The sequence below is a fragment of the Notolepis coatsorum genome, assembly GCF_963971535.1.
Source record: "Notolepis coatsorum genome assembly, chromosome: 18".
In the NCBI taxonomy this organism is placed as follows: Eukaryota; Metazoa; Chordata; class Actinopteri; order Aulopiformes; family Paralepididae; genus Notolepis; species Notolepis coatsorum.
In genome coordinates this window covers 18,199,909-18,213,089 of record NC_140182.1, presented here as the reverse complement: position 1 = coordinate 18,213,089, position 13,181 = coordinate 18,199,909, and the positions used below count along the sequence as shown (strand labels likewise).

Sequence of the window (13,181 nt, the reverse complement as noted above, 5' to 3'; positions counted from 1 at the left end):
ATCGCCCCTCACCTTACAAATCATTACGGCTCCACTTAAACCATTAGAGCCTGGCTCAGGGCTAGGCTATGGAGATGGAGGGAGGAGGCGAGGAGGGGGGGGATACTGGGATGCATCCAGGGCTGATGGATGACTTCCAGTGGAGGAGGACAGACCGGCTAGGGGAGCTATGGGGAGATGGAGGGATCGGAGGATGGGGATGCAAGTTGGAGGGGGGCTCTCAGGTGTGTGGCTGACAAGTGCAGGGATTTTTGCTACTAAACAAAAGGGATTTTTACTACTCAATACAAGGGGTTTCTGTTATTCTACACAGGTTTCTAACTACAGACAGCGTGCAGAATTCACACTGCCGGCCACCAGCCAAACGCAGGTATATTATGGCTGAGGCGAGTTGGCTGCTGTTTCGACAGTAACATCGCTATTCTTTTCTTGGCTGGCAAAATTAATATTTGCATTCCAGTGGGCTGTGTCACTGTCCTGTATTCACTATATGCACTTTTTCTTTTGCTGTATGTCTTTTGCCGTGCAGGGGCATGTATGCGTCATCATCCCTGAGGTGAACGATTGTTTTGGACAGTTTGAGACCAATCCCCAATATAGTGGCTGTAGATGAGTAGTTGAAGGGAGATGTTTCATGGCCCATCCGGTGCTCTCAGACTAGGGCTGTCTTGGATGGAGGACAGACTTCAGCGAGACTTGGTCCAGAACACTGGAGCATACAGATATAAGGCAATAAACCTTTATTAACCATCAATTAATTCCAAGACTATTGCCTTACAGTGCGTTTACTCCCTTATATCCGTGTTCTCCAGACTTAAGAAAATGTATATTTTTGGTACAGATCCCCACAGAAATCACACCATGGTCATTTTAAGGTTTTAAAATTTTGAAAAAGTAAGAATAATGATACAAAAAATATAATTTCCTATTAGTCAAAATATTTGCAATTAGATATTTCTTTCCAAATCGTTCAGCCCTAGTGTCAGTGAATGTTGTGTGAATGAATGAATGAATGAATTAATTTTGTTTTCGAGTCTGGCCATTCCAACACGTTCAGACACACTTTTAAGAAAACAAAACTCCTGCTATGTGCAAGTCCCTACCCACCCACTGTCTATGTCCTCCAGCTGACTAAGGGACTCCAGGTCCACTCTGTCCAGTTGCATGTCCTTCACAGCCCTCAAAACTTTGTCCCGGTCCTCTGGGTCTGTGATGCCGATCTGAAACAACACATCCGACATTATTCCAATGGATAATGATGGTAATCAATTCAAATAAAATACTTGTCGTTGACCGATTTGCTAAATATTACAGAATTCAGGTCCCTGGCCTGCTGTCAGCCTATGTGCAACGTTTCATCCACCTCATGCCTTAGTTGGTGAGAGACAGGCACTCAGACCACAGGTACTCTAATCCCCATGCGAGATAAAGAATTAAATAAAAAGATTTACTGTTGTCAAATAGACAGAACAGTCAGCCTCTACCTTCTCCAGGTCATCCTTCTCCATGGTCAACAGGTAGCTCCAGGTGATGTCATTCTCCTGCATGCGTGCGTGTGTGTGTGCGTGTGTGTGTGTGTGTGTGGGTGGAAAGAGAGTCAGAGAGAGAGAGAGAGAGAGAGAGAGAGAGAGAGAGAGAGAGAGAGAGAGAGAGAGAGAGAGAGAGAGAGAGAGAGAGAGAGAGAGAGACATCACTCAGCACTGACCGAATCAAAACTCCTGCTATTGCTCTTGACCTCCCCACCTGAAACAGATGTACCTGCATGAGGATTCTGTCGTATGGCGAGAAGAATCCGTCAGCGCTGCACCCGTCCACCCCGGCCTTCATAAATCATGTGCGATTTTAAAAGCTCCAGCTAACCCTCAGTTTAATACGAGCCAACAACCCAGACAGGCTCAGTGAGCCTAGGTGAGTCGCTATTAACGGAACAAAAATGTAAACAACACTTCTCAGGACATCTTCCCATGCGAGCACATGTCATATTCCCCCTGGGAACGCAGCTGTGCAGAATAGAGCAGGTTTTGATAACTGTGTGCGTCTGACCCATAGATCTCTACTACAGTAATGCTGAATCGCACTAAAGACATGGGACGAAAAAAAGATTCACACATTTCTAAAAATAATTTAGTTTTTCTTCCGTTGAGACCTACTGTATGTAGGTAGTCATATGGGAAGATGAACTCAAAACAACAATCTATAATCAAAACTATGCATGTATTTCTTATCATTTTTAATACATTTAAATTGAATAGTGACCCTAAGAATCTAAATCAAACTGAAATGAGAGATTCCCAAATCGATGCACCCCTATTGGCCATGTTAAAATATAAATGTATATAGTATTGAATGTGTGTAGTTTATATATATAGTCTACTGTCCATCATGTGTCTTGCCCGGTGCTGCGATGTCCTATTGTTCCGTGTGTTGTCAGTATGTCCTACTGTGGAACTCATGGCTTCATGATCTTGCACTAATGTGATCGAGACAAATTCCTAAAAACTGACTTGTACTCAATCACATTTCCAATCCTGATCATTTGTGCATATTATCAGCACATTAAAAAGGTGCTGTAAGTGATATTTTCTTTGTTCAAATAATAGCTCTACATTCCGACCGCCATCACCGATTGTCTGGTCAGTAACATGGGTCTCCCAGTCCCTCCTGCTCTGCAGTAAACAGAAAATACATGTTCTGGTATCCCCTTCTCCCACATTATCCAACCAGGAGAGAGAACTCCAACACTGCAAAAATAGTCTGACAAAAATAAGAAATAAAAACAAATGTGTGCTTGAAACAAAACAATAATCAACAATAATCTGCCAGCAAATTTGGCTTGGCAAGATTTCTTGAAATAAGGTTAAAATAAAATCTAGGGTTTTCTCTCCCGATAGGATAAAGTGGGAAGGGGATACCAGAACATGTATTTTGAGTTGATGTGCAGAGCAGAGGGACTGGGATGTTACTGACCAAACACTCTATATCAGTGATGGCTGTTGGAATGTAGAGCTATTTAAAACGTATATTAACAAAATAATATGACTTACAGCACCTTTAACTCCATTAGGTACATACTCCTGCCATTGTTCCTGACCAAAGCACTGGCATTAGAACTGGAGCTGGTCCCCAGATGCTGGGGTATGGACCCTCCCTACTCCTTAACAGTTAGGATGGGTTACATGCAGAGGACAAACTCCTGGTATACATGCATAAATGTACATACAATACATACATACATAAATGTCAAATAAAGAGCTTATACTTGTAATTCTACTCACGATCATGATGTCGGAGAGGTACTCCAGGTTGAGGCCGTGCAGGAGGAGCTCAATGTCACACAGATGAGCCAGACTGCAGGGGTCACAGAGGTCAACACATCACAGAAACCTCTGTCCATATTCACAAAGCCTCTTAAAGTGGGGAGTACTGATCTAGAATCAGCCTCAGTCTGAATAAGGTCAGGAAGACAAGTGTCCCCGGTCACGGTCACTGACCCTAGATCAGCGGTCTTAGTCTGGGAAGATATGTGAACATGGGCCTCGAGCTTCAGGTGAAATGGGTAACAACACAGAAACACTTGTTGTACATAAACCTCAGTCAGCGGGTTGCAATGGGGACAAAACTGAAGTCTGAACATAAACTAGGTGTTAATTAACCCTTTGATCGCCGGGGTTAAATTCATAATTTACCATCCCTCGCCAGCCCTATTTAACATGGAGAAGTTCCCCTTCTTTGCAGGGCTATAACTTTTTAAATTGTATTGCTAAATTGACATTACCATGGCCCATTCAAAGTCTATTTATCTATCTATCTATTGTTCAGGGTGTAGCAACGTTATACTTTTTCATTCACATATTCATACTAAAATACGGTCTAAAGTATAAGTATGTTTTTATCGTTTTCTGCAGCTTTCTCCAGAACGTGATTTATAGCCCCAAATGCATTATATTGATGATTGTATACAGTTTGATAGCAATCGGCGCGAGATAAAAAATTTCAAATGGACGTACTTCTAGAAGTTACTACGTATGATCTGATGATGACCGGATGGGCGGGGGGTCGTTTATAATTCCGTGGGCAACGTTATATCATTCATCTAGTGTGGGTGATATGATCATTGGAGCAGTTAGTATAGAAGACATTACAAAATAACGCTGAAACTCACCGTAGCTTCCTCGCGCCGTTGGGAGATGAGCGTGGAACAGAATTTTTTCTATTATGGGATATAGAAATACCCGATCCATTTCCAGGTTGTATAATAGTATATACGTCCAAATCATGTTGTTTATCGAGTTATTGGCAACGGATCGATATCCATTGTGTCGAGCTCGAGTCCCGGGACCTATAGCGAGTGATCGGACCAAATTGAAATGAGCACCAGCTCCCCTGTTTATGCCCTGGGCGATCTGCCGATCGGCCACCAGATGGCGCTCTTGAACCGTTAGAGAGTTGACAGGGGCTCACCAGTACATATAATGTCTCCGGGGAGAAATATGATTTCGATCACAGATTTTTGAAATATTGATATCAATGACGCTGTACAGCGTCATCGGCAGAATAAGCATGGCGGGGAATGACGCTGAAAAGCGTCAATGGCGATTAAAGGGTTAAAGGAGTTTTTTTTTTTTTTAGATTAGATTCAAATGTATTGGCATTATACAGCACAATGAAAAGAGGTTTGGCAATGTAACAGTAAAGTGCAATAGAAATATACAATGTACAGGTGATTAAACTGGGTATAAAATATATAGATTAGTACTACTGGGTGTGGTGCTAATCAAATGTATGTACAGAGCTGTAATATTAACATATAAGAGTGATACAGGTATAAATACAGTTGGTTGTAACTGTAAGTCATACTGGCCGGCAGCGTACAGTAACTACTAAGAGTAGGTAAGGGATGTACAGATATAGATATAGTATCTACAGATAATAAAAGGGTTATGTGCAGGTATGTACAGACGGATGTGGATAATTCATATATACGGTAAGAATAAATATATACAGTATATATGGTCAGGCATCACATTTCACACATCAAATGACTTGGACTGACACTAGTGAAAAATGCATCGACTGTTTTCAGAACTGACTTATATACAGTATATTATGAAGAACAATATGGTTCTTTGTCTGAGAGGGTTTCAATATTATGACACAGACACACACACACACACACACAATGACACATGTTTTAATCTGTTAGCAGTTTATGTGGGAAACAGACACAAATAAAACACTTTCCAGATTGGATCTCTTAGTGCTGGACATGCCGGGACACAGTGTGTTGGCTCAGACTAATTACACACCACCTGGATGGGACTAAACAGTCCTGAAGGAAGCTTTATTGGTGTTTACGTCTACTGGAACAATGGCTGAACAACACCTGGCCCTGTATTTATCAAACATCCCGAGAATAGGGGTGCTGATCTGAGACCAGATGTGACCAGTGTAATATGGTCGTGTGACCTAAGCAGCACATATCCTAGATCAGTACCGCTCTACCCTCAAGACGTAAATATGGGCCCTGCTCCACAGCCACCGGTTCACACAATGTCCAATAGAGGGCGACAAATACACATGCTGCACATTACTCCGGGGTGGCCCTGGTGAGATTACAGAGGCCGTCCTATAACTCAGGGGTCACAGGCTCGATTCCTGCAACAGCAGACGTGTGCATCCCCTGTTAAGTGTCCTTGAGCAAGGCACCAAACCCACAGCCTACCACTCTGACCCCTCTGGTGAAATGCTACATATAATTATGTGTTTCTCAGAGGAATATGTAAAGAAATGCATTCCTAATTACACTTTCACTTAAATTAGCTAATGGGGCAACTATGTATGTATGTATGTATGTATGTATGTATGTATGTATGTATGTATGTATTAGTGTTGTCAAAAATATAGATTTTTCTATACATATCGATTCTGAATATTTAAAACAGTTTCAATACTCATTTCCCGCAATATCGATATTTAATTATTCATAAAAAAAATATATATATATTTTTTATAAGGAAGTTGCATTGTTTATTTCAATACCTGTAATAGTACAGTAGTCCACACACACACAGATGTGCATTCAGTTAAGTTGGAATATGACTAATACAAACAGTTCAGTTTGTCAGGTACATGCAACACAGATTAGTGTTTACTTAATTATTATTATATCATTTAGTTATTTTTAAATGTGTGATCTAAAGATAAACAAAGGGTTTTAACGATGTCGATTATAATTGTTGTGTCGATTAGTCGTAAAAAAAATATATATATATATATTATTATTATTATTATTATTATATATTTTTTTGCACTACCTATCTTTGTGAAAGTGGCTTCTCAGCTCTGGTCCAGCCAGCTGAAGACTTCTTAGCTTAACACAGTGCTTCTCAAACTTTTTCTGTCAGGCCCCCCTTTGGCGGACCAAAATATTTCTGAAACTAGCTCTCCAGGTGGTATCAGATGAGATTTCAATGAGTTCTTCCAAGAGTTTGGATGGAGATGTGTCAGGAAGCTTTGTCTCAATGTTGTCTGTAAAGTTTTTTTTTTATCCAGAGTAACTTGGTGATCCTTTTCTGTGTTTTATTAAATAATAATTTTCAGAGTTTGAGAAATGGTCAAACTTATCCAAATATGGTACTTTCATGGAGAACAGTGCAGCTGCAACAGTGATTTAGTGATAATTTTCTGTAATAATAAAAAAAAATTATCTCAAGGCCCCCCCTGTCATGCCTCTGCGCCCCCCCTGGGGGGCGCGCCCCACACTTTGAGAAACACTGGCTTAACATAACAGACCGACAGTAAGTTTGGGGGAACTAATGGGATAACTGGGGATGTTGTTTGGTCCTGACCAGTGATGCCAGTAACGCGTTACTAAGTAACGCGTTATTGTAATCTGATTACTTTTCCCCGAAAATAGTAATCTAACGCGTTAATCTTTAAAAGCCAGTAATCTGATTGCAGTTACTTGTCCAAGTGGCTGTGCGTTACTATTTCGTTACTATCTCATCATAAATTCATAATGCAGGCGGAATGCAGTATTTTATTTCGTTTTCGACAGTCAAAAATACATTTTGAGCTGTTTTTCTTATTTGGGAGTGACGTCGTGTGGCAGTGAAAGGGTTACACAAGAATGTGTCCCGCGGCGTGGACTGGTCCCTCTGTCTGTGAGTGACTCTGCTTTGGTCCAATCACATTCCCCATCCACAGTCTGCGAATCAGAGGCAGAGTAGGGCGGGTCTTCACAGCACGTCATGTGACATATGCGCCAATCGTGTGACAGCAGGGCTCCGTCGTTAGAATTCCACCCCAAAACGGTTGTCTAAACGCAAAATTAAAAGTGATTGCGGTTTCTGTTCAGACTTCCATCCCAAAACGCTCGTCTAAACGTAGCCTCAATCACTACTTCACGTTCATATGCGGAGGAAACAAAATACTGTCTACCGCTAAAAACAGCACATCCAATTGCATTGAAAGCATCTGGAATCACAACACTAGCCGACGCTTCGACTAGGTACAGGAGGACTCAGATGTCCAACAGCAAAAGAGAGAGATTGTTTCTTTCCCTTTTGATTAATGTATATTTGATGGTGGCAGAGCAAAAGCTCTTATTTGCCAGATTTACAGTTCATTTACATGTTAAAGAGAGACTGATTGTATGTTTATAGAGAGACATTTATAAAAACAATTTAATAGTTACAGTTGATATACCGGTAATTGAATAGTTCAGCCTGCATTTGTTAGATGTGATACACTGGTTTTGTAAAACCACTGGCTGGCTGCTCTAATGCTGTGAGCATCATAGACTGTTGCTTTACCATACTTGATGGTACAGAAGCTGAAGCACTAGTTTAACAATTTACGTTATGTGCAGAGAAACAAGTTAAAAACAATTTATGCACTTTCAATAAAGCGTTTAAAAAAAAACTGTTGGGGGAACGACGACGACTTCGTAACCTAGTTACTTTCAAAGTAACTAAGTTACTCTGATAATCAAGTAATCAGTAAAGTAACTTAGATTACTTTTTAAAGGAGTAATCAGTAATCAGATTACTTTTACAAGTAATCTGTGGCATCACTGGTCCTGACAAGAGTCTCAAAGTCTGGGGTGATGGTAGACAAAGCAACTCTGAGGTCATGCTCAATGTCCAATCTGTTCCTCTGTTCTGTCTTCAGCTGGACCAGAGCTGAGAAGCCACTTTCACAAAGATAGGTAGTGCAAAAAAATAAAAATAAAATAATAATAATAAAATAAAAATATTATATATATTTTTTTAATATAATTATTTTTTCGATTACCGGTAGTCGACTAATCGAAAAAATAATCGACAGATTATTCAACTACCAAAATTGTCATTAGTTGCAGCCCTACTCTTATAGTACCAGAGAGAAGCTGAGGAGAATCAACCAGCAACAAAAACAACATATTTATAAAAAAAAAAAAAAAAAAAAAAAAAAAAAAAACTTTACATTTTAAGATTGAAACTTTTCCCCTGTGGTATTGAAAATGGTATCGAATATCGATACTTTTCAAGGTATCGTATCGAAGTTCGAAATTCCAGTATCGTGACAACACTAGTATGTATGTATGTATGGATAGATGGATACAAAATAAATGTATTAAAGAAAGAATGCATGTATGTATGTATTTATGCATTTATGTACCTACTTATTTACGTACTAATATGTTCTGAGGGAGTAGGGACTAAGGAGACATGTTGTGTGGGTCGTCTCACCTCTCCTTGGCAGCGGGGCTGTCGGTGTTGGTCTTGAGGAGGGTCTTATCCTCGCCGCTGCGGCCAGCGGGACCAGCCCGAAGGCCGGAGGCTGAGCCGTCCAGGATCCTCCTGATCTGGAGACACAGGTGATATAGTGTAGCATTCGGTGTACTTGCAGCGTTGTGATCATTGCCTCACGTACTCCTCGGCACAGGATTGATTGATTGAACATTTTATTAACAGATTGCAGAATGGGCTCAATACACACAATTGTTAAGGGGATGCAGACCAGAGAAAGACTTTCGTCTTGTTTACATCAGGGTCCCCCATTTTCAATTCATCTTAACACTTTGGTTGCCTAAGGTTAAATTAATGATATACCATAGATTGCCAGCGCTATTTGTCTATGGAGAAAGTCCCCTTCTTTGCAGGGCTATAACTTTTTAAAGGGGAACTATTTTACTATTCCTAGCACTATTTGGGCAACTTTAAACAATTCCTGTCAGTCTATTGAAGACATCTGTACGTTAAAAAAAAAAAAAAAATGCATTGGTTTATATTTCTAATCAAGTACTCAAACCCGACAGACAGACAGACAGACAGACAGACAGACAGACAGACAGACAGACAGACAGACAGACAGACAGACAGACAGACAGACAGACAGACAGACAGACAGAGAGACAGACAGACAGAGAGAGAGAGAGAGAAAAAAAAAGTAAACACTCTGCGTGTCCTCCAGAGGGAGAGGGAGCCGAGAGGACACGCAGAGTGTTTACAGTTCTCTCTCTCTCTCTCTCGGTTCGGGAGCATGAGCTGTGGCGCAGCACGGTGCTGGACTTCCTCGAGAGGGAGAGGGAGCCGGGAGGACACGCAGAGTGTTTACAGTTCTCTCTCTCTCTCGGTTCGGGAGCATGAGCTGTGGCGCAGCACGGTGCTGGACTTCCTCGAGAGGGAGAGGGAGCCGGGAGGACACGCAGAGTGTTTACAGTTCTCTCGCTCTAGGCTCGGCTGGCAGCTAGAGGGGGGCGGGTGTTATTATGCAAATGCACCATATGACGTCCCATATAGGCTAATTTTCAGATGACTCACTTGAGGGAGGGACATTATTGTGAGAGAATTGGAAGAATGCGCCAAATCGAGAATTAGAGACATAGATCCTATTACTATAAGTCCACATAGCTAGAAAATAACCCTAAACACTGGAAAAGGTCATTTATAAGATAGTTCCCCTTTAAATTCTATTGCTACATTGCCATTATTAGGGCCCATTCAAAGTCCTATATGTATTGTTCATTGTGTAGCAACGTTAAACTTTTTCATTCACATATTCATAGTAAAGTATGGTCTAATGTATAAGTATGTTTTCATCTCTTTCTGCAGCTTTCTCCAGAACGTGATATATAGCCCCAAATGCATTATATTGATGATGAAATACAGTTTGATGGCAATCAGCGCGATATAAAAAATTCCAACTAGACGTACTTCTAGAAGTTACTACACGCCATCTGATGTTGACCGGATGGGCGAGGGGGCGTTTATAATTCCGTGGGCAGCGTTATACCAATCATCTAATGTGGGTCAAATGTTGATAATAGCAGTTAGTATCGAAGACGGTAACGTTACACGCTGAAACTCACCCCAGTCTCCGCGCGCCGTTGGGCGATCATCGTCGAGTAGAAATTTTATCATTATGGGATATATTATTACCCGGTCCATCTCCAGCTTGTATAATGGTATATACGTCCAAATCATGTTGTTTATCGAGTTATTGGCAATCGATCGCTATGTAGTGTGACGAGCTAGAGTGCCGGAACCTATACCGAGTGCCCGGAAGTAATATGGCCGACCAGCAAAACCTCTACTGCGCTTCCTGTTAAGCGGTTGCGCCGATCGGCCACCAGATGGCGCTCCTGAACCGCCAGAGAGCTCAGTGGGTCCTGCTGGTGGATCTCAGGCCAGCGGAGGGACATTATGAATCCGATCGCAGATTTTTGAAATATTGATATAAGGACGACGTACAGCGTCCCCCGGCAACTTTAGCATGGCCAGCAAAGACGTCTAAAGACGGGTCCCGGCAGTCAAAGTGTTAACATATATGACATACATGACATACAGATAGACAGTACTGCTACATCTATACATTTATGACATACCAGATTTACAAATACAGTACTGTTTGTGATACAAAAATAATCTAAAAAATAGAGTATATACATTTGACGAAGAAACTGTACATTGGAGGAGGTTGGGTAGGTGGGGGTAGGTTGGGTAGGTGGGGTGGGGGACTGTACATTGGAGGTGGTTGGGTGGGTGGGGTGGATTGGTCAGATACGGCACAAACACAGTCCGACACTACTGGCTACTGAGATGTTCCGCTGGAGCACTTGGGAGGTTTAAAGGGGAACTATCTTATAAATGGCCTTTTTGAGTGTTTAGCATTGTTTCCTAGCTATGTGAACTTATATTAATATGATCTATGTCTCAAAATTCTCATATTGGTGCATTCTTCCAATTCTCCTCTCACAATATTCACCCTCACTGAACTGAGTCATTTGAAAATGTGCCCTATATGTGATGTCATATAGTCACTGCTGCATGTTAATGTTCAGGGGGGCCGGCCCGGCGCAGTGGTTTAGGAGCCCAGGCTCAAAACAGCTCGAGATCTTGAGGTAGAAAAATGCTGTTTTTGAGGACTTGATTAGAAATACAAAACAATGAATAAAAAAAATATATATATTACAGAGGTGTTCCATAGACTCACAGGAATTGTGTAAAAGTGCCCAAATAGTGAAAGAAATAGTAAAATAGTTCCCCTTTAAGTGTAACGCTCAAGCGAACCGAACATGAGGTCTTCTGAAGACTTTGACCAGGTCAGCAGTGTTCTATCTGTGTTGTCTGTAGCTCCAGTACAGTACCTGTGGTCGTCTGAAGACTCTGACCAGGTCAGCAGTGTGTATCTATGTGTTGTCTGTAGCTCCAGTACCTGTGGTCGTCTGAAGACTCTGACCAGGTCAGCAGTGTGTGAATGAATGAATGAATGAAAACTTTATTAACAGATTGCACAATGGGTACAGTACAGTACAGCTCAATACATACAATTGTTAAGGGGATGCAGACCAGAGAAAGACTTTCGTCTTGTTTACATCAGGGTCCCCCATGTGTATCTATGTGTTGTCTGTAGCTCCAGTACCTGTGGTCGTTTGAAGACTTTGACCAGGTCAGCAGTGTGTACCTATGTGTTGTCTGTAGCTCCAGTACCTGTGGTCGTCTGAAGACTTTGACCAGGTCAGCAGTGTGTATCTATGTGTTGTCTGTAGCTCCAGTACCTGTGGTCGTCTGAAGACTTTGACCAGGTCAGCAGTGTGTACCTATGTGTTGTCTGTAGCTCCAGTACCTGTGGTCGTCTGAAGACTTTGACCAGGTCAGCAGTGTGTATCTATGTGTTGTCTGTAGCTCCAGTACCTGTGGTCGTCTGAAGACTTTGACCAGGTCAGCAGTGTGTATCTATGTGTTGTCTGTAGCTCCAGTACCTGTGGTCGTTTGAAGACTTTGACCAGGTCAGCAGTGTTCTACCTATGTGTTGTCTGTAGCTCCAGTACCTGTGGTCGTCTGAAGACTTTGACCAGGTCAGCCGTGTGTATCTATGTGTTGTCTGTAGCTCCAGTACCTGTGGTCGTCTGAAGACTTTGACCAGGTCAGCAGTGTTCTATCTGTGTTGTCTGTAGCTCCAGTACCTGTGGTCGTTTGAAGAGATTGGCCAGGTCAGCGGGGCTCATACCAGCCTTATTCTTCATGGTCTTGTCTGCTCCCAGGTGGATTAGCTTGAGAACCGCCTCCTCTCGTCCGTACTGCACCGCTATAGCCAGAGCCTGAGACACTAGTCAGTTAGTACAGTACAGTTTCTAAGGCTGAGACCCATAATTATCGATAACTGCGTGATATCAGTTGAATTTCAACTCTGCACTGTGCATTCAATATGCAGTGCACTCCTCCATCACATCCAGAGACCACCGACTATAAAATGAGAAGGATCACTGTGGTAGTTTTGAATGGGGAAATCTGTAACACTAAATATGGCGGCAATGACAAAGAATTGCTGCAAAATAAACATAATTTGTCGTTTAAATAATAATAATAAAAAATATATATATATCACTGATTCTTGAGAGTTGGGACAAAACATGTCCTACATAGAAACGTCTAATTTATATAAAAAATAAAGAAATTCATAATGATTGATATACTCACAAAGTTACATCTAAAGGTATTGTGTATACTGATGTTATGTTTTTTTTGGGGGATATTTGTTTAAATGTATAATCTGTGGTTAGAAGCTCCCATGTTAATTATCTTGTCCTCAGCAAGGGGTCACATTATTGACCAGCCCAAAAAAGCTTGAAAGACCTCTCCACTTGTGAAAACATACATATCAAATCAAAGATAAGGGTTATACATGTATGAAAC

At 41.5% G+C, this 13,181-nt stretch overlaps 1 protein-coding gene across 1 annotated transcript in view; it reads right to left on the bottom strand.

Moving 5' to 3' along the window:
* Positions 1-13,181, bottom strand: part of asz1 (ankyrin repeat, SAM and basic leucine zipper domain containing 1) — a gene marked incomplete at its 5' end in the record, with an annotated part of 112,058 nt that overhangs the window by 21,598 nt on the left and 77,279 nt on the right. Inside the window, 5 exons of the mRNA XM_084335088.1 lie at positions 1,108-1,220; positions 1,485-1,541; positions 3,276-3,348; positions 8,733-8,848; positions 12,452-12,586. Coding sequence (XP_084191214.1) covers positions 1,108-1,220; positions 1,485-1,541; positions 3,276-3,348; positions 8,733-8,848; positions 12,452-12,586 — 494 coding nt within the window. The remainder of the gene's footprint in view (positions 1-1,107; positions 1,221-1,484; positions 1,542-3,275; positions 3,349-8,732; positions 8,849-12,451; positions 12,587-13,181) is intronic.